At 35.1% G+C, this 19,621-nt stretch overlaps 1 protein-coding gene across 3 annotated transcripts in view; it reads right to left on the bottom strand.

Annotated features, from left to right (window-relative positions):
- MDGA2 (MAM domain containing glycosylphosphatidylinositol anchor 2) overlaps nt 1–19,621 on the bottom strand; it is a 310,614-nt gene that overhangs the window by 100,836 nt on the left and 190,157 nt on the right. For all 3 annotated transcript variants that reach the window (XM_079911897.1, XM_079911896.1, XM_079911898.1), the window contains one exon: nt 14,123–14,392. In XM_079911897.1, the coding sequence (XP_079768023.1) occupies nt 14,123–14,392 (270 nt within the window). The remainder of the gene's footprint in view (nt 1–14,122; nt 14,393–19,621) is intronic.

Below are 19,621 nucleotides of genomic sequence, written 5' to 3'. Positions count from 1 at the left end.
TTAAAGCACAAATAACTGTTCTTATAGTATTGCTAAGAAGCACTGGTCTGGATCTGACTGCAAAGCAAGTATCTGCCTGCAGTTAGATGCTGAGGCTACTAGCAACTGTCATTTTGATCAGTGCTTTAGAAATAGACAAAGTTCATTAGAACGATGAAAGAAAGTGATTTCTTAAGTAATGCTTACATAAGTAATGCAAAATTATAAAACTTTGGTTATATCCTCTGGTCTGAAATTCAAAAAGAATTTATAAAAAGAAAACCTCTATCAACTTTCTCAACTTACTGCTATGTCACAAAATATCCCTTGAGAAAAGACAATGTATCAGGTTGTGGGCAATTATCTGTGGAATGTCTCACCTGACCATCTTAAGTCTGGTTTCTGGCATGTCTTTGGAACAAGTTTTGCACTGTTCTCATCCATTAATCATCCCTTCAGGGTGATGGACAAAGGCCAAGTGCTTAAATAGACACTTGGAGGTTTGGGATACGGCTTTGATTCCACTGAACTAAAAAGTCCTTTGATTCTTTCACAGATTGATTTTATTACCACCCAATATCTACTGAAAAAATCCAACTGTACTAAGTGCTAAACAGACTCTTAAGAGTAGAAATACTAAACATATAATATTCACATACATATGTGTGGACTTCTACATTTGGGTTTCTTTGCTTTATTCTTTTCTGATGTCAGAGAATATTATAAAAATTCTTTTCTCTCAGGAGAAACTGTGATTTCGAACCATTTCTTATCCTCTAAAAACTGGATCTAATGCTTGCCCAAAATAATATAAGGAAGCTGTGAGCAATAGTTTTGGAATACTGTGTCCTACCCTGTTATGCTGATATCTCTGTCTTCCCTTTATTCTACCCAGCAGTGATGGTCTTGCTTACAAAATGGTAATTCTCCAAAACCTGATTCATATCCTTCTGATTTCACTTGTATACGTGACCTTTGTTACCAATATATTGGGTCATTCAATATTCTTAATACAACAGTCACTATCTCTTAAAGTAAGAGATACAGCTGGGCAAAGTTGTTATCTTGGGGAGGGGAACTACTGTGAAGATAACCAGTTTACTGTCTCCTCCTAAAGGAAAGTAATTTAGAGGTTAGGGGAGGAAAAAGGAAAAAACGATTCTCGAGGAACAACCAAATGTTTAAAAAATTAACACAATATGGATTAGAAAAAGTATATACATGACAATAGTAAATCGAACAATGCCATTCATATTATGAAACACCTCCTATTCCCAACCCTATCTTATTTGGCAAATATCATCCACTCTTCAATAATACTTGAGGTATAATTTACATACAATAAAATGAACACATTTTAAGTGCAGATTTCACTGAGTCTAGAAAAATATATATTACTATGTAGTCACCAATCAAGATACAGGAGATTTCTATCACTGCAGAAAGTTACCTGCTACTCCTTTGTAATCAATCAACTCCACCTTCAGCCCCAGCCAAAGAATATAATTTCTATTACTAAAGATTAGCTTTGCATGTTCAGGAAATTAATACAAATGGAATCATAAAGTATGCACTTTCTGTGGCTAGTTGTGTTTATTCAATATAATTGTTTTTGAAATCCATCCATTCATGTATTGTATCAGTAGTTCTCTCCACTTCTATGACTGAGTAAAATTCCACTGCATGAGTAGATTAGATCACAAGTTGTTTATTCAGCCACCTGTTGATGAATATTTGGGTTGTTTCTAGTCAGACACTATTACAAATAAAGCTGCCATTAAAGTTTGTGTATAAATCTCTGTATAGACATACACATTTTCATTTCTGTTGAATAATCATCTAGGAGTGGAATTGCTGGATCACTTGGTAAATAAATATTTAAGTTTTTGAGAGACTTACAAGCCATTTTCAAAACAGAAATCCCATTCTACACTCCCAGCAAGAATGTGTGATAATTTCAGTGACTATATATCCTCACCTACATTTGCTGTTGTCAGCCTTTTTAACTTTTGTCATTATAATGTGTGTGTAGTTCTAACTTGTTGTGTTTTAAATTTCATTTCTCTGATAACAAATGATGGCTACCAGTTTTAATACAAATACTGGTCAATTGTATGCTATTTTGTGCAATGTATATTCAAGTCTCTTGCCAATTTTATTTGGACCGTTTGTCTTATTATTGAATTTTAAGGATTATATACTCTGGATACAAACACTTTGTCACAAACATGTATTTCAAATTCTTTTTTCAGCCTGTGGCTTGCTTTCTCCTTTTTCCCTTTTTTTTTGTTTCTTTAGACCAATAATTTTTTTTAAAAAAAATTTATTGGAATATAGTTGATTTACAATGTTGTATTAGTTTCAGGTGTACAGCAAAGTGAATCAGTGATACACATACATATATCCACTCTGTTTAAGATTCTTTTCCCACGTAGGTCATTGAAGAGTATTGAGTAGAGTTCCCTGTGCTACACAGTAGTACATATATACAGTAGAATATTACTCAGCCATACAAAAGGACAAAATAATGCTATTTGCAGCAACATGGATGGACCTAGAGATTGTCATACTGAGTGAAGTAAGTCAGACAGAGAAAGACAAATGTCATATGATATTGCTTATATGTGGAAGCTTTTTCCTTTTTTAATGAGGTCTTTTGAGGAGCAGGAAGACTGCAGTTTTAATTATGCTTGTATTATTATTATTTGTATTAGTTTTAAATGACTGGTGATTTTTGGGGTTTACTTTCTATTCCAAATTTGCCTAGATTTTCTCCTGAGTTTTCTCCTAGAATTTTACAGTTTTAATTTTTTATATTTACATCTACAATCAATTTTAAATTAATCTTGTGCGTAATGTGAGGTATTATTTAAGGTTTATTTTTTTAATATGAATATCCAGTTGTTCTAGCACAATTTATTCAGAAGACTATCATTTCTTAATGGATTATGCTGGTGACTTTGAAAAACTCATTTGACCATATGTGTATCATCTCTGTGACCTTAGAGGTCTATTCCTGGATCTTTTATCCTGTTTCAATGAACCATGTGTTTATATTTATACAAAAACCACACTATCTTGATTACTGTGACTTTACAGTAAGACTTGGAACAGGGTAGTGTGAGTCCTCCAACTTTGTTCTTTTTCCCCTTGCACATAGGTCTAGCTATTGTTAAGCCTTAGCTTTCCAAATAAAATCTAGAGTCAGCTCTTCAATTTCTATAGAAACAAAACCAAAAACAACCATGCTGGGTGTTTTGTTGGGATTGCAGTGAATCTGTAGATCAATTCGGAGACAATAAGTATGAAACCAATATTAATTCTTCCAAAATATGAACTTGGTATATTTCTCTATTTATTTCGGTTCATATCCCTCAGCAATTTTTAAATATTTTTCAGTGTACGTCTTGTGCATATTTTATTAAATTTATTTACACTTTGATCTGGAAATGGTATTTTTTACCCTTCAGTTTCAAATTTTTGTAGCTATTATACAGAAATATGATTGATTTTACATACTAATTTCATACCCTATGCTATGCTAAATTATCTTAATTCAAGTATATTTTCTCATAGATAATTTAGCATTGTCTTCAAAAACAACGACATAATCTGTGACTAGAAATAACTTTGTTTCTTCCTTTCTGATTTTTATGCATGTTATTTACTTTCCTTGTGTTATTGTAGTGGTAAGGACCTGCAGTACAATATTTGTGACTAATGAGAGTGGGTATTTTTGTTTTGCTCCCAATTTTAGAAGGAAAATGTTTGATCAGCATATTATCTTGGTGAGTATTCCATGTGCACATGTAACAATATGTAGTTTACAACTTTGGGTATGATAATCTACAAATATCAATTAATTTAGTTTGCTTGTAGTATGGTCCAGATCTTCTCAAACATTAGTGATTTTCTGAGTACATATTCTATAAATTATTCATAGATGGATGTTAAAACCTTTAGTGTAATTATGAGTAGATTATTCCTCCTCGCACTTTACTTATGAATTTTGAAGCTCTATTATTAGGTGCACACATATTTATATCTATATAACCTTCCCTGTAAATTCCTCTTTTACTATTATTAAATGTCCCTCTTTAACTCTTAAAATTTTCTGTCTTGAAGTCTATTTTGTCTAGCAATAATATAGTCATGTCAGCTTTCTTATGTGCTCTTTGCATGTTATGTATTGCTCCATCCTGTCCTTTCAGCTTCTTTGTGTCTTTGTATTTAACATGTGTTTCTTGTAGATAGCAGTGTCTATCTTGTAGATAGCTTGCTTTTTGTTGTTTTTCTAAAATTCCAGTCCAGGGCTTCCCTGGTGGCGCAGTGGTTGAGGGTCTGCCTGCCAATGCAGGGGACACGGGTTCATGCCCCGGTCCAGGAAGAACCCACATGCAGCGGAGCGGCTAGGCCCATGAACCATGGCCGCTGAGCCTGCGCGTCCGGAGCCTGTGCTCCGCAACGGGAGAGGGCCACAACAGCAAGAGGCCCGCGTACCGCAAAAAACAAAACAAAACAAAAATCCAGTCCAGTGATTTCTGACAACTGAAGTGTTAAGTTCATTTACATTTCATGTCATTATTAATATAATTGGGTTAAAGTCTATCATCTTGCTCATTGTTTTCATTGTCCCTTCAGTGTTTTTGTTGTTGTTATTCACTTGTTATCTTTTCCTCTGATATTTCGAGTAAATTCAAATGTATTTTAGTTTCTTCAATGCACCACTTTTTTTTTGATATTTATTTAAACATCCTTATTGGAGTATACTTGCTTTACAGTGGTGTGTTAGTTTCTGCTTTATAACAAAGTGAATCAGCCATACAAATATAGATATCCCCAGATCTCTTCCCTCTTGTGTCTTCCTCTCTCCCACCCTCCATATCCCACCCCTCTAGGCGGTCACAAAGCACTGAGCTGATCTCCCTGTGCTATGTGGCTGCTTCCCACTAGCTATCTATTTTACATTTGGTAGTATATATAAGTCCATGCCACTCTCTCACTTTGTCCCAGCTTACCTTTCCCTCTCCCCATGTCCTCAAGTCCATTCTCCAGTAGGTCTGTGTCATTATTCCCGTCCTGCCCCTAGGTTCTTCATAACCAGTTTTTTTTTTTTTTTTTAGATTCCATATACATGTGTTAGGATACGGTATTTGTTTTTCTCTTTCTGACTTACTTCACTGTGTATGACAGACTCTAGGTCCATCCACCTCACTACAAATAACTCAATTTTGTTTCTTTTTATGGCTGAGTAATATTCCATTGTATATATGTGCCACATCTTCTTTATCCATTCATCTGTCAATGGACACTTAGGTTGTTTCCATGTCCTGGCGATTGTAAATAGTGCTGCCATCATCCAAAAATCCACAAACAATAAATGCTGGAGAGGGTGTGGAGAAGAGGGAACCCTCCTGAACGTTGGTGGGAATGTAAATTGATACAGCCACTATGGAGAACAGTATGGAGGTTCCTTAAAAAACTAAAAATAGAGCTACCATATGACCCAGCAATCCCACTACTGGGCATATACCCTGAGAAAACCATAATTCAAAAAGAGTCATGTACCACAATGTTCACTGCAGCAATGCACCACTTTTTAAAAAAACTTTTTAGAAGTTTCTGTATGGCAAAAACTATGCAACTTTAACTTATTTTATTTAGAGTCAATATTGTATCACTTAATATATCACACTTCACATTTCATGCTTCTCTGAGGTCCCTATTTGCTTCTCAGTTCCTACTTCACAAATGTTATAAATTTAGAAAAATACAACTCAAATTAATCCCATCATTTGTGTTATTGCTGTAACATTTTGGTTCGTGATATGTTATAAACCCTAACTTATAATGTTATTATTTTTGCTTCAAACCAAGGATTGAGAGACTTTTCCTCAAAGGGCTAGATGTAAATATTGCGTTGGCCCAAAAGTTCGTTTGGGTTTTTCAGTAACATCTTATGGAAAAATCTGAATGAACTTTTGGGCCAACCCAATATTTTAGATTTATGAGCCATATGGTTGCTGTTACAACTACTCACCTCTCCTGTTGTAGCATGAATGGAGCCATAGACAATACATAAGCAAGTGAAGACAGCTATGTTGCAATTAACCTTTATCTATAAAAACTGTTGGTTGGTGCCCAAGCTGTAATTTGCTGACCATTGTTTGCACAGCTGTTTATTAGGGAAATTATAAAAAAATTTATCTTTACCCACCTATTTACTGGATCTGATCATCTTCATTCCATTTTTTCCCCATGTTTATTGAGGTATAATTGGTATACAAAAAAAGTGAATATAATTAATATAATACAATTTGGTAAATTTAGACATACGTATACCTCCTGTTACTATCACCACAATCTAGGTAATAAATATATCCATCACCTCCAAAAGTTTCCTTGTGTTCATGTGTGGGTGTGTAGGTGTGTATGTTAAGAGCCCAGAAATAAACTCACTCATATATGGTCAACTGATCTTCTTCAAAGGTACCGAGAATATACAACAGAGAAAAGATAGTCTCTTTAAAAAATGATGTTGAAAAAACTAGATATCCACATTTAAGACAATGAAATTCGACATGTGTCTTTTACCATACACAAAATTTAACTCATAATGGGTTAAAGATTTGAATATAAGATCTGAAAACATAAAACTCACAGAAGAAAACATAGGAGAAAAGATTCTTTATTTCTTTATGTAGATCCTGGTTTCCACTGAAAACTTTTCCCTTTAATATGAAGAATATGTTTTGGCATATTTTGTAGTACAGTTTTACTGACTACTAATTCTCCAGCTTTCATTTTCCAGAAAAATATATTTGTTTGACCCTATTTTAAAGCACATTTTCACTGGAAATAAAATTATTAACTGACAGTATTTTAAAGATGTTTAAAGATTTAAAGATGTGTCATTGTCTTCTAGCTCACATTGCTTCTAATGAGAAGGTAACTGTCATGCATATCATCACAATATCATTTTTATTCTGGCTGCTTTGAAAACTTTCTGTCTTTGGTTTTCTGCAATTGGATTATGATGTGCCTAGGTGTGGTTTTATTTGTATTTTTTCTTGGTTTGTGTTCCATGATATGATTGGATCTGTGGGTTTGAAAAACTTTCTTTTTCTTTTTTGTCCCATTCTCATTCTTTTCTAGAACGTCTGGAAATTCAATTGCAATTATTTTAGGCCATTTTTCATTATCCTCCAGGTCCTTAGGTCTCTTTTCTTTAGTCTTCAATCTTTTTTCTATCTAGCAGATTGTCTCAGCTCTTTCAATTTGTCTTCAATTTCACTGACCCTTCTACCTTTTCCAATATGTTGTTCATTCCATTTAGGTAATTTTTTCATTCCAGTTATTATACCGTTTTAGTTATAGTTGTTTGCATTTGGTTATTTTTTAAAGGATTTTTTTCCCGCTGCTGAAATTTCTTATGCATTTGCTCATAAATACTGCATTTATCTTTAAATCTTTGAACATATTTTCCTTTAATACTTTGAAATTATTATAATAGCTAGGTTGTGCTATATCCAACATCTGGGCCATCTCAGGGTTAGTTTCTAAAAGACCACTGTTACTCTCTCTTTTGTTAAGTTTATTTTTTTAATTTATATTATTTATTTTTGCCTGCATTAGGTATTTTTTGCTGCACATGGGCTTTCTCTAGTTGCAGTGAGCAGGGGCTACTCTTCGTTGCGGTGCATGGGCTTCTCATTTCGGTGGCTTCTCTTGTTGCGGAACATGGGCTCTAGGCTTATGGGCTTCAGTAGTTGTGGCACACGAGCTCAGTAATTGTGGCTCTCGGGCTCTAGAGCGCATGCTCAGTAGTTGTGGCGCATGGGCTTAGCTGCTCTGCAGCACATGGGATCTTCCCAGACCAGGGCTTGAACCCATGTCCCCTGCATTGGCAGGAGGATTCTTAACCACTGCACCATCAGGGAAGTCCCATGACCACTGTTATTCTTGACTAAGGGTAACACTTTCCTATTTTCCTTGCATGTCAGGTAATTTGTATTATTTATTGAGCATTGTTAGTAATTATCACTACATTATTACATTGTAATGTGTAATACATATTATATAATATAGATAACTGGACTATGCTCTCTTCCTCTAAAGAGTGTCGATGTTTATTCTAGTAGGTAATTCAGCTACCTGCTAATCACTTCAAATTTTTGTATTCTGCCTTTTTACATTTTATCAGGGTGAGATGTATGGAGAACATAGAGACTTGCTCTTACAAATTGGTGGAACTCTACTTCCAAATTCTACCTCCCCATGAATCTTATCGGGGCTTGGTGTTAGCCTTTGTTTGGGAGAATCTAGAATAAGTCTTTATTTTCAAGCAAGGCCCTGACTCCTAAGGCTTAATCATTCTGATATCTCAGCAGGATGTTCGGAATTTTAAGAAGGTATATCCTACTTTGCTAAGTTGAAAATTCTAGCTTTCTCCATCACTGCTTGAACTCTACTGTCACTTTTCTGCTCGGAACCTGATATAGAAGAGTGTGCTAAGCCTCAACAGTTTCACCTTATCTATGCATCCCAATCTTCAGGTAAGGACTAGGATGGAATCAACACAAACTCCTATAAGCCTTCCTCTAATCAGCCCTTTCTGTTCCATCTCTAAAATATTGCATAAATTAGATTCAATATTAAAGTAAATATTTTGGTAAAAGTTTTGCTAAGTGATAGTATTATTTCCTTAATTAATATTTACATTTTTATTTCTACTTTTTTAGGTTCAGCATGGATTCATCTACATTTTATCTAGCTTAATTATCCAAAAATTCCTTTAGAACCACTAATAAAAGAGTTACTGAGGGCTTCCCTGGTGGCGCAGTGGTTGAGAGTCCGCCTGCCGATGCAGGGGACACGGGTTCGTGCCCCGGTCCGGGAAGATCCCACATGCCACGGAGCGGCTGGGCCCGTGAGCCATGGCCGCTGAGCTTGTGCGTCCGGAGCCTGTGCTCCGCAACGGGAGAGGCCACAACAGTGAGAGGCCCGCGTACCGCAAAAAAAAAAAAAAAAAAAAAAAAAAGAGTTACTGAGGTGTGTCAAAAAGAGCTTGAATTTACAGTCAGAAGATACACATTTTACTTTTGGTTTCCTTAGCCTCTATTAGCTTACCTTTCATACAAGGGTGATATTGCTTCTTTTACACACATAGCAGAATTGTTTGAATGAAAAGAATACAAGTGGAATCACTTCGTACACCATAGAATACATCAAGAGTTCTTAGGACATATAATGCATTTTCTGCTCTATAGTTTTAACATAACTGTAATTCATAATGCTGGCTGAAACACTGGGATCCATTAGTCTACCTGTTATCATCATAAGTAAAATTCTAATAAATGTAACAGAATTTTGGCTCTGAAAAATATTTGACGTTGAAATTTTTTGCCTTTTAGAGTTATCACAGGGAATTTTTTTTTTTTTTTTTTTGCGGTACGCAGGCCTCTCACTGTTGTGGCCTCTCACGTTGCGGAGCACAGGCTCCGGATGCGCAGGCTCAGAGGCCATGGCTCACGGGCCTAGCCACTCCACGGCATGTGGGATCTTCCCAGACTGGGGCACGAACCCGTGTCCCCTGCATCGGCAGGCGGACTCCCAACCACTGTGCCACCAGGGAAGCCCTATCACAGGGAATTTTATTAGATATTTTTCCATTAGTTCATTTGATCTTACTTCTGATAGTTCTAATGATTTTTCTACAATGTTATGCTGTTCATGTTTAGACATTCATAACAAACAAGTAACCAGCTGAATAGCACAAACGTATGCATTACCAGAGAATAAAATACATTTTCTATCTGGTTACTACATAACTCAATCTGACTTTAGAAAACAAGAATAAAACGTTGTGATTTGGAGTCAAATTTGACTTGGTTGTTATTTCATCCTTTTCATTCTTTAGAACTAAGTAATGTTAGAGTAATCCAACAGCCTGTCTTAAGCATATCACAGTTCTCAGTCATCCTCAATTTCTTTACATTCATTGAGTGATAGCATGTACTCCCTTTCATAAAAATGTCTCACTCTTGCTTAATTTGTTCTCTAGGATCTGTCTAATTTTGGTTATGTGTCTGATCTGCTGGTGCTGAATATGGAGAAAAGAGTAGTTCCAAAATGTCAATCTGAATGTTGTAATATATCAAAAGAAAAGTAGAGGATGCACAATCCCAGTACAAATACTTCCAAATTAGAGGTGAAAGCAACAGTCACAGGCAAATTTTTGTTTGTAAAACCCTATTTGCCATGTTTATTGAAAGGGATTAAACTATGAGGAATTTCTTTAACTATTGCCATAGATAAAACAGTTTCATATGTAGGTTGTATTTAAAAGTACTCCTAGCAGTAGGTAATGTTGATACATGTGGCAGACTGAACCTAAGGTGACTCCAGTGATTTCTACCTCTGTTATTAATGTCTTTGTGTATAATTCTCTCCCATGGAGGGTGGGAAAAAACTGTGATGAGATGTTCCTTCAGTAATTAGGTTATGTTACATAAGATTCCATCTTAACAGACTAGAGCTAGAGACTCTTCCTCATGGCTTGATGAATTAAGCAGCCACGTTGGAAAAGCACATATGACAAGGAATTACAGGTGATCTCTAGGACCTGCAGAAATATTCTAAGACATGAGAGTGGCCTTCAGCCCAAAACCAGCAAAATGCTAGGGCCCTCTATCATGCAACCATAAGGACATTAAATCTTTCACTAACCTTACATGATCCAGGATAAGCTCCTTCTCTCAAAATCCTTAACTTAATCATGTATTGCCACATAGAGTGATATTCACAGGGTTTGGGGATTAGGACATGGATTTATCTTCTTGGGGGATACTATTCAGCCCACTACATATTTTCAACTTGAACTACTCTTTCACCCTCATTCTTTTCCCATTAAAAAATAATTTTCAGTAAGATTACTTCCATTTAATCATTCACTCTTGGCCATCCCTCTATCTAGTCCATCATCGCAGATTTACTGGTTTTCTTTTCTGGATCAAGCTGTGGGCTAGGATCTAACCTAGCATGTTATTCACTCATATCTGTAATGTAATGAATGTGCCTAGATGCTTTGAAGTCTTTAAAAACATTTTTTCCAAATGTTAATTTGGAGCATTTAAACCTGTGATAAAGTGAAATCCATGCCCAGTTGAGTGATCTGCTAAACAGTACAAAACTATTTATTAATATAGAAATACTTATGTCTATGTATTTATACATATATACTTGGAATTGCACATTTACAAGTGGACTTATTACAATAAATTAATATGTCACATTTATTTATAGAACTTGTAAAAATTCTCCCACAGAAAAATATGATAAATGGTGTTCGGGTTTCTGCCATAGTTCACAAAGGCTTAAAACACAAAAAAACTAGGCTTAATTTCACTATAACAATACTAGTAAATAAAATAAATGAAAATACACAGTATTTTGTAGTATTATAGCTAATATTCTCTAATATGGACAGTGCACAACAAGCTAGGTTGGTCACTCTTCCCAAAATACCTTTGCTTACTATCTTCTTTTCCTTTTCAGGAAAATAGTCTCACAGCCCCTCTGACTTCTTGGTAAACACAACCCCACTCTCCTACCTCCAAACACCCACACACATTGCATACTCATGATATAAATGAAGAAAACACGTCCGAACTTTTGAGCTTTCCTGGGAGCTAGAATACATATAGACTTGAGGGCTGCCATTGCCTTTTAGTTCAATTCTGTACGTTTTGATGTGCAGTCAGATCAAGTCCACTTTCAGGACATTTAGGGCAAGCAAGTGGAAGAGTTTAAATTCTTAAATTTGGTACAATAGTTATAACTTTGAAAATTTAAATGTTTCTTAGTTAATTTGGGCCTCAAGGGAAAAGAATTGTCTTCAAAGATCTGCTTTGTGGGTAAAGAACATATGCACAATAAATATATGAATCCTTGCATATATTATATTCTCTAGTTCTCTTCTGCATAGCTTCAAAGAGTTTTGAATTATGGGAAATTGATAAGGATTACTACTAATTCTGGTATGTTTTAGTAGAAAAGTAAATAGCCTTTCAAAGCTTCTTCCAGATGTCTGATTCTATGGAATCATTGATTTCCTTATATATTTTCCTGAATTATACTGTATTTGGAATTCAACCATTTCTTTTTCTCTTCTTCAAAACTTTATTAGGGGCTTCCCTGGTGGCGCAGTGGTTGAGAATCCGCCTGCCGATGCAGGGGACACGGGTTCGTGCCCCCGTCCGGGAGGATCCCACTGGTCGCGGAGCGGCTGGGCCCGTGAGTCATGGCCGCTGGGCCTGCGCGTCCAGAGCCTGTGCTCCACTACGGGAGAGGTCACAACAGTGAGAGGCCCGCGTACCGCAAAAAAAAAAAAAAAAAAAAAAAAAAAAAACCAAAACTTTATTAGATTTTATGTGGAGATCTTGAAACAATGAGGTTGACCTGGAGATCGAAAAATGCACACTGGAAACAAATTAATGCACGGGGCTGTTTCCTCTCCCCCTATGGGGCAACCACAACAGGTGTATTCCTTCCTGCAACTACTGAAATCTACTTACTGCACCCCATGGATCTGGAATGGGAGAATGGAGCTAGTGTTTATTCTGGTCTCAGCTTGTCTTCTAGTTCAAAAAATAGGATTTGGATCATATAATAGAGAACAAATGAAAATCTTGCAGAGGCAGCATGGTCTAAACCAGTCAAAGTTAGAAAACAGTGTCACCAGAGAAAATCAGAATGTGTATAAAGCCAAAAAGATTGAAGAAAGGGGTTTAGTTAATTTTATGGAGTATTTTTATTTTGGAGGGTTAATGAAAGAAAGTAAAGTGCTCCATTTGTACCAATATGTGAAAAACAATTGCCTTTGAAGGATTCTTATTGCTTGGGATAATAACATATAAATAAGGAATGAAAGTATATTATGCCATTTAAATTACCCCATAGAGTAATAGAGTACATTCTCTTACCCTTGTAAATATTCCTAGGAAGAAAAATTAAATCACCATGTAAGTAATTGTCCTAGGGATTTTTTATTTCATTTTAATAGTTTATTTTAAGTATCAAAGTAGGAAAACCTTAAGTTCAACTGAATGTTAATAAAAGGGATTGCAAAACCAAGAAGTGGCAAGATCCAGCAGAGAGGATGTCTTCATATTCTTTGGTTAGTCAATTGTATTTTATCCACCTAATATCCCATTTCAGGAAGCAAAAATGTCTCAAGGCAACCCATATTAGAGAGCTCTCTTATGAGTAAGAACTTATTAATAAGAATTTATATTACCAATGAACAAGATTTAATTAATTCTGAAACATTTTAATCATGATTTTTATGATTGCTTTCCAGATAACATACAATGTCCAGTTTCTTCTTTTAGTAGCATAAACACTATAACCGTTTCAACTAATTTTATCTAGAACAAAATAATAATGAAAAGGAGTATATCCTTTTAATGTATGCCTAAACCCTAGCTCAAAAATTACACAGATTTACTTTAGATTACCAAAATAATTTAAATAAACATGTATAATTTAATACAGATTTAATATTTCCTTAAATACATTAAAAGATAATGATATCAAAAATGATAATTCTCTCTAATTCATTATATACCAGATACAACTATATTGATTTCCCTTTGAATATCTGTGGTCCTATGGTAAGCCAGGGACAAAATGAAGATTCACCATACATTAAGAGGTAATAAATAAATAAACAAGAAAAAGAAAGAAATCACTCTCTACTATTAAAACCAGAACAGGTATTGGATTGCAAGGGATTTTAAACTTGCAAAAGAAAACATGTATTAATATTTGCAATTTGGTCTAAATAAAGCTAGTTAAGGTTTGTCACTTTATTACTGAAACACTCAACATAACCAACCTCATCACCAACTCTATTTGAATTCACATAAACTTCTAATTTTATAGGCACATTAACTATCTTAACTACTAAAATAGACTTTCCTTGAAAATAAATGAGTAGAAGCTCTAAATATGAACAGTCAAGCTGTTCATGGTATGCTCCATGGATCTGCAAAATGCTTTCATTCTTATATTGACATAAGCCTAAACTCCCAAGATCTAAAAAAAAAAAAAAAAAAAAAATGCAAAATATTCAGCATCTTACCTGTAACAAGAAAGCTGCATCTCCCTGCTCCAGCTTCATTTATGATGCTACAATTATAAACCCCATAGTTTTCGTTGGAAAGACTCTTCACTGGGTACTCTGTGTATTCTTGAGAGTCAAATTGACCCATCCGTAATAATTTGTTTCCCAAGCGCCACTCATAGGTCAGCACCCGTATTGGATAGGCTCTCAGGACCCTGCAGCTCATAGTGACACTGCGGTCTTGTCCTTGCCGGATTTCCAGAAATGCTGGTTCCACAGCAGGAGGATCTGTAGAAAAGAGATATTAAAACAGATAACATATGTGGTTTGCAATAAGCCAGGGGCTACTCTTACTGTGAGAAGCTATTTTCAAGAATACATTTAGCAACAGGGAAGGAATATTAAGAGGTGGGTGGAGAACATATTTAGACCTGGGAATTTCAGCTTGGGTAGGGAAACGTGATTCCCGAGTGTGGGCAATGAATAAGACTCATTGCTTTAAAAAAGCATTTGCAGGTGAAACTAAGCAGAGTTTATTTTTTCTTTCTAGTTGCTTCCCAGAAAAAAATGTCGTAAGTATGTTTGGTTTATACTGTTAGCAAGCAAATGATGTTCTGGGTATAAAAGCAGAGTATCCACACTAGCATGAAATTCTAAAGCAGACGAAGCCATTGGTTCAAGTCAGTGAATTCTAATTATCCCATATGAGGCTCAGTCCTTGGGCTTCTGGATACCAATTATTTAATAAAATGGGTAACACAAGTATATAAATTTATTTTCTAAATTATTCAGTCAGAAAGAATTTGACTGCAAGTCATAATATTCATGCGTAAACCTTAAACAAACTTTGCAAATTATACCACAGGTGGATATGGATTTCAACCCACTGCAATGGCTCATTTATTTGGCTTAATTGTGAGTTTTTTTCCCCATACAATCAAAACTTGCTACATTAGGTACCTAATCTTTTTGTTTTTGATGGGAAGATTTCCAAAAGGTGTTACACATTTCTCTCATTAGGGTATGCAAAATATAGGTCTTTTCTTAATGATGACTCCCAACTGTCATAATAAATAACAATTATTTCCTGGGCTCTAATGACATGGTTCATGTATGGCACCCTCTTGAGTTGTGCAGTATAAAAGCTGTACAACTCCACCTGGAAGCCCTTCCTTCAGGATGCTAAAAGGTTTTAGGACTACCACACCAAACGTGCCATCTGATATTCTTTACATGTCATTCCATCTACTTTTTATAATATTGCTCTCCTTTCTCATAGCCAACATATTGACTGACCCTTCTTGCTTCTTTCCACAAATATGTTTAAGCTACCGTAAGAATTTTAATTTTATTCATAAATTCAATTTTTGAGCCCTCCTTATATAAGTGCTAAGAATAGAAAAAGAAATGAACAAGAAAAAAATCCTATCAGCATGTAGTTTATGCTCTAACGCAATAGATAGACATTTAAATAGCTAATTTAAAAAACTGAAGTACAAAAAACAATTCTAGGGTAGAAAGTGAAGAAGTGAATAACACTATGAGGATTGACCAGGCAAGGAATGTGATACTTGAATTGTATCTCCCAGGATGTATAGGAAATGGTCAGGTGGGTGAATAGTAAGAGAGGACATCCCAGGTAGAGGGGTAAGTAGGTGCAAAGGTAAGGAGGAGACAGGGAGAACAGGGTGTTTAGGGAAGTATAAGTGAATAGCATAACTGATGCATAAAAGGTGCACGAAGGCTTGGGAAGAAATAAAGATGAAAAGAAAAGCAGAGGCTCTATCAAGGATCCTTGAATGTCATGTTATGGAGTTTGAATTTTATCCTGTTGGTACTGAGGGTCTTTAAAAAATTTTTAAATAAAGCCTTTATATGATTAAACCAATCTTTTAGAAGGCATACTGTGGCAGATAGGAGGAGCATGAACCTCAAAGAGAAGGCCTGAACTAAGGCAATGTCATGGGACCATAAATGATGCCTTAGACAAGAGGGGGATGAATGATGAAGACAGGGAAGAAAGGAGGGGTAGTTTGGAGTTTGGTGGACATGTTGAATTTGTGCACCCAAGTACTTCTTTATTTCCAAACATATGGTTATGTTTTATTTTTTCTTTGTTCTGATTTTGTGCTTAACTGAATCATATTCAGAGAAAACAATTCATATATATTAAATCAACTGAAATTTGTTAAAACTTGTTTTATCTCCCAGAATATGATCGATTTTTATCCTGTTTGTGCTTTCAAAGGAGTAGTCTGTAGTTTGGGGATGTGATGTGGATCTATTGGGTTAAGTCTGATAACTGTGTTGTCCATATCATTTATATAGTTGTTAGGGTTTTGTTTTTTTTTTTGCCCCATTTATCCTACTTGGATTAACGTACAAGAAAGTGTTGAACTCTTCTAAAAGGGTAGTAGCTTTTAAAAATTTTCTTCTTGTAGTCCTGTCTCCTTTTTGCTCTACATAACTTGAGGCAATGCTATTCATTACATACAAATTTAAATCGCCTTTATGTTATTGATGATTTGAAACTTTTATCTTTGTGAGTTATCTCCTTTATCTCTATTAATGTTTTAACATTTAAAACTCTATTTTGTCTCATATTAATATAGTTACCTCGGCTTTCATTTAGTTAATATTTACATGTTATGTCTTTTCCATCCTTTTATACTTTCAGTAACCTTATATTTTACTAGCACCTCTTTTAAACAGCACATTGTTATATTCTATTTTTTCAAAAAAGTCAAACAATCTTTTTCTTCTACCCAGAGTACTTAGCACTTTAATCATTTCAGTTTAATATACTGATATATTTGGGTACAAGTGTTTCCTGTTATTTTATTCTTTCTGTTTGTTTTGTGATCTTTCTTTCCTTGTTTTCTTTGTATTAATGGATTATATCATTATTCTAACCCTTTTCCTGCTACTAGTTGGGAACTTAACTGCTCTGTTTCTATTATTTTATTGATTGTCTTAAAGCATGCAACATGCCTACTTAAGTTATCCCAAAACATCAATTAATACCTTTACCATCCTCTTAGACAAAATAATCTTAGAACACTTCGTTCCTTTTATTCCTGTTCTGACATATGTCATTGAGTCATGAACTTTAATTCCCTCATTTTTAAAAAATTTATTGGACATTATCATACTTTATACTTGCACTATTTTTTAAATTACCCAGATATATGTTAGCTTATTTGCCCTTAATTCCTTCTTTCATCACAGACCTACCAAATCTGTGAACACTTTCCTTTCACCTAAAGTACATCATATTGAATTATATTTAGTACACTTTATGATGTTGATTTTCAAAAAATATACATTTTACCTCATTCTTTTTTTTTTTTAACATCTTCAGTGGAGTATAATTGCTTTACAATGGTGTGTTAGTTTCTGCTTTATAACAAAGTGAATCAGTTACACATATACATATGTCCCCATATGTCTTCCCTCTTGTGTCTCCCTCCCTCCCACCCTCCCTATCCCACCCCTCTAGGTGGGCACAGAGCACCGAACTGATCTCCCTGTGCTATGCGGCTGCTTCCCACTAGCTATCTATTTTACGTTTGGTAGTGTATATATGCCCATGACACTAACTTTGTCCCAGCTTACCCTTCCCCCTCCCCGTGTCCTCAAGTCCATTCCCTAGTAGGTCTGTGTGTTACTCCCGTCTTGCCCATAGGTTCTTCATGACTATTTTTTTTTTTTTAGATTCCATATATATGGGTTAGCATACGGTATTTCTTTTTCCCTTTCTGACTGACTTCACCCAGTATGACAGACTCTAGGTCCATCTGCCTCACTACAAATAACTCAACTTCGTTCCTTTTTATGGCTGAGTAATATTCCATTGTATGTATGTGCCACATCTTCTTTATCCATTCATCTGTTGATGGACACTTAGGTTGTTTCCATGTCCTGGCGATTGTAAATAGTGCTGCAATGAACATTGTGGTACATGGCTCTTTTTGAATTATGGTTTTCTCAGGGTATATGCCCAGTAGTGGGATTGCTGGGTTGTATGGTAGTTCTAATTTTAGTTTTTTAAGGAACCTCCATACTGTTCTCCATAGTGGCTGTATCAATTTACATTCCCACCAGCAGTGCAAGAGTGTTCCCTTTTCTCCACACCCTCTCCAGCATTTATTGTTTCTAGATTTTTTGATAATGGCCAATCTGACCGGTGTGAGGTGATACCTCATTGTAGTTTGGATTTGCATTTCTCTAATGATTAGTGATGTTGAATATTCTTTCATGTGTTTGTTGGCAATCTGTATGTCTTTGGAGAAACGTCTATTTAGGTCTTCTGCCCATTTTTGGATTGGGTTGTTTGTTTTTTTGTTATTGAGCTGCATGAGCTGCTTGTAAATTTTGGAGATTAATCCTTTGTCAGTTCCTTCATTTGCACATATTTTCTCCCATTCTGAGGGTCCTCTTTTCGTCTTGTTTATGGTTTTCTTTGCTGTGCAGAAGCTTTTGAGTTTAGTTAGGTCCCATTTGTTTATTTTTGTTTTTATTTCCATTTCTCTAGGAGGTGGGTCAAAAAGGATCTTGCTGTGATTTATGTCATAGAGTGTTCTGCCTATGTTTTCCTCTAAGAGTTTTATAGCGTATGGCCTTACATTTAGGTCTTTAATCCATTTTTAGTTTATTTTTGTGTATGGTGTTAGGGAGTGTTCTAATTTCATTCTTTTATATGTAGCTGTGCAGTTTCCCCAGCACCACTTATTGAAGAGGCTGTATTTTCTCCACTGTATATTCTTGCCTCCTTTATCAAAGACAAGGTGACCATATGTGCATGGGTTTCTCTCTGGGCTTTTAACCTCATTCTTAAAAGATATTTTCCTTGTACACAGGATTATAGGTTAGCAGTTATTTTCTTTCAGCACAACAGGATATAATTCCATTGTCTTCAGATGGCCATTATTGCTGTAGAAAAGTAAGCTCAAAGTCTCATACTTTGAAGTGAACATCTTTTTTTCCTCCAGCTACTTTCAGAATTTTTTTGCTCTGATGTTCTACATCTTCAATATAATGTTTCTAGGTATAGATTTCTTTTTACTTATAGTTTGGAATTTGCTGGGCTTCTTAAATCTCTTGATTAAACTTTGGTGTCTGTCATCTAGGAAATTTTTGGAAAATTCTCATCATTAGCTCTTCAAATAAACCTGTATTGTTCTCTTTCTGTTCTCAATTGAGAATCCTTTTTATTCTGTTTTCCATGTCTTTTAATCTCTCTTCCAACCACTTCTTGAGGTTTTTGCATGAATAAATTCTCTGAGCTAATTCTTCTTTATCTCTGCTTAATCTGCATTGTGTTATTTACAATAATGTAGTTTTCATTTCTAAATGTGTGTAGTACTTTGGTATACCTTTTATACCACTGTTTTAATACTTTCCCATTACCTGCAAAGGTAGTAACGCTTGTCTTTAAACAAAGTAATTGTTTTATACCATCTGATATTTCCAATTATAGTATTTTGTTTTTTTTCAGTATGTGGGCCTCTCACTCTT

Source organism: Stenella coeruleoalba, assembly GCF_951394435.1.
Source record: "Stenella coeruleoalba genome assembly, chromosome: 2".
Classification (NCBI taxonomy): Eukaryota; Metazoa; Chordata; class Mammalia; order Artiodactyla; family Delphinidae; genus Stenella; species Stenella coeruleoalba.
The sequence above is the reverse complement of the archived record's forward strand: the minus strand, read 5'-3'. Positions and strand labels throughout refer to the sequence as shown.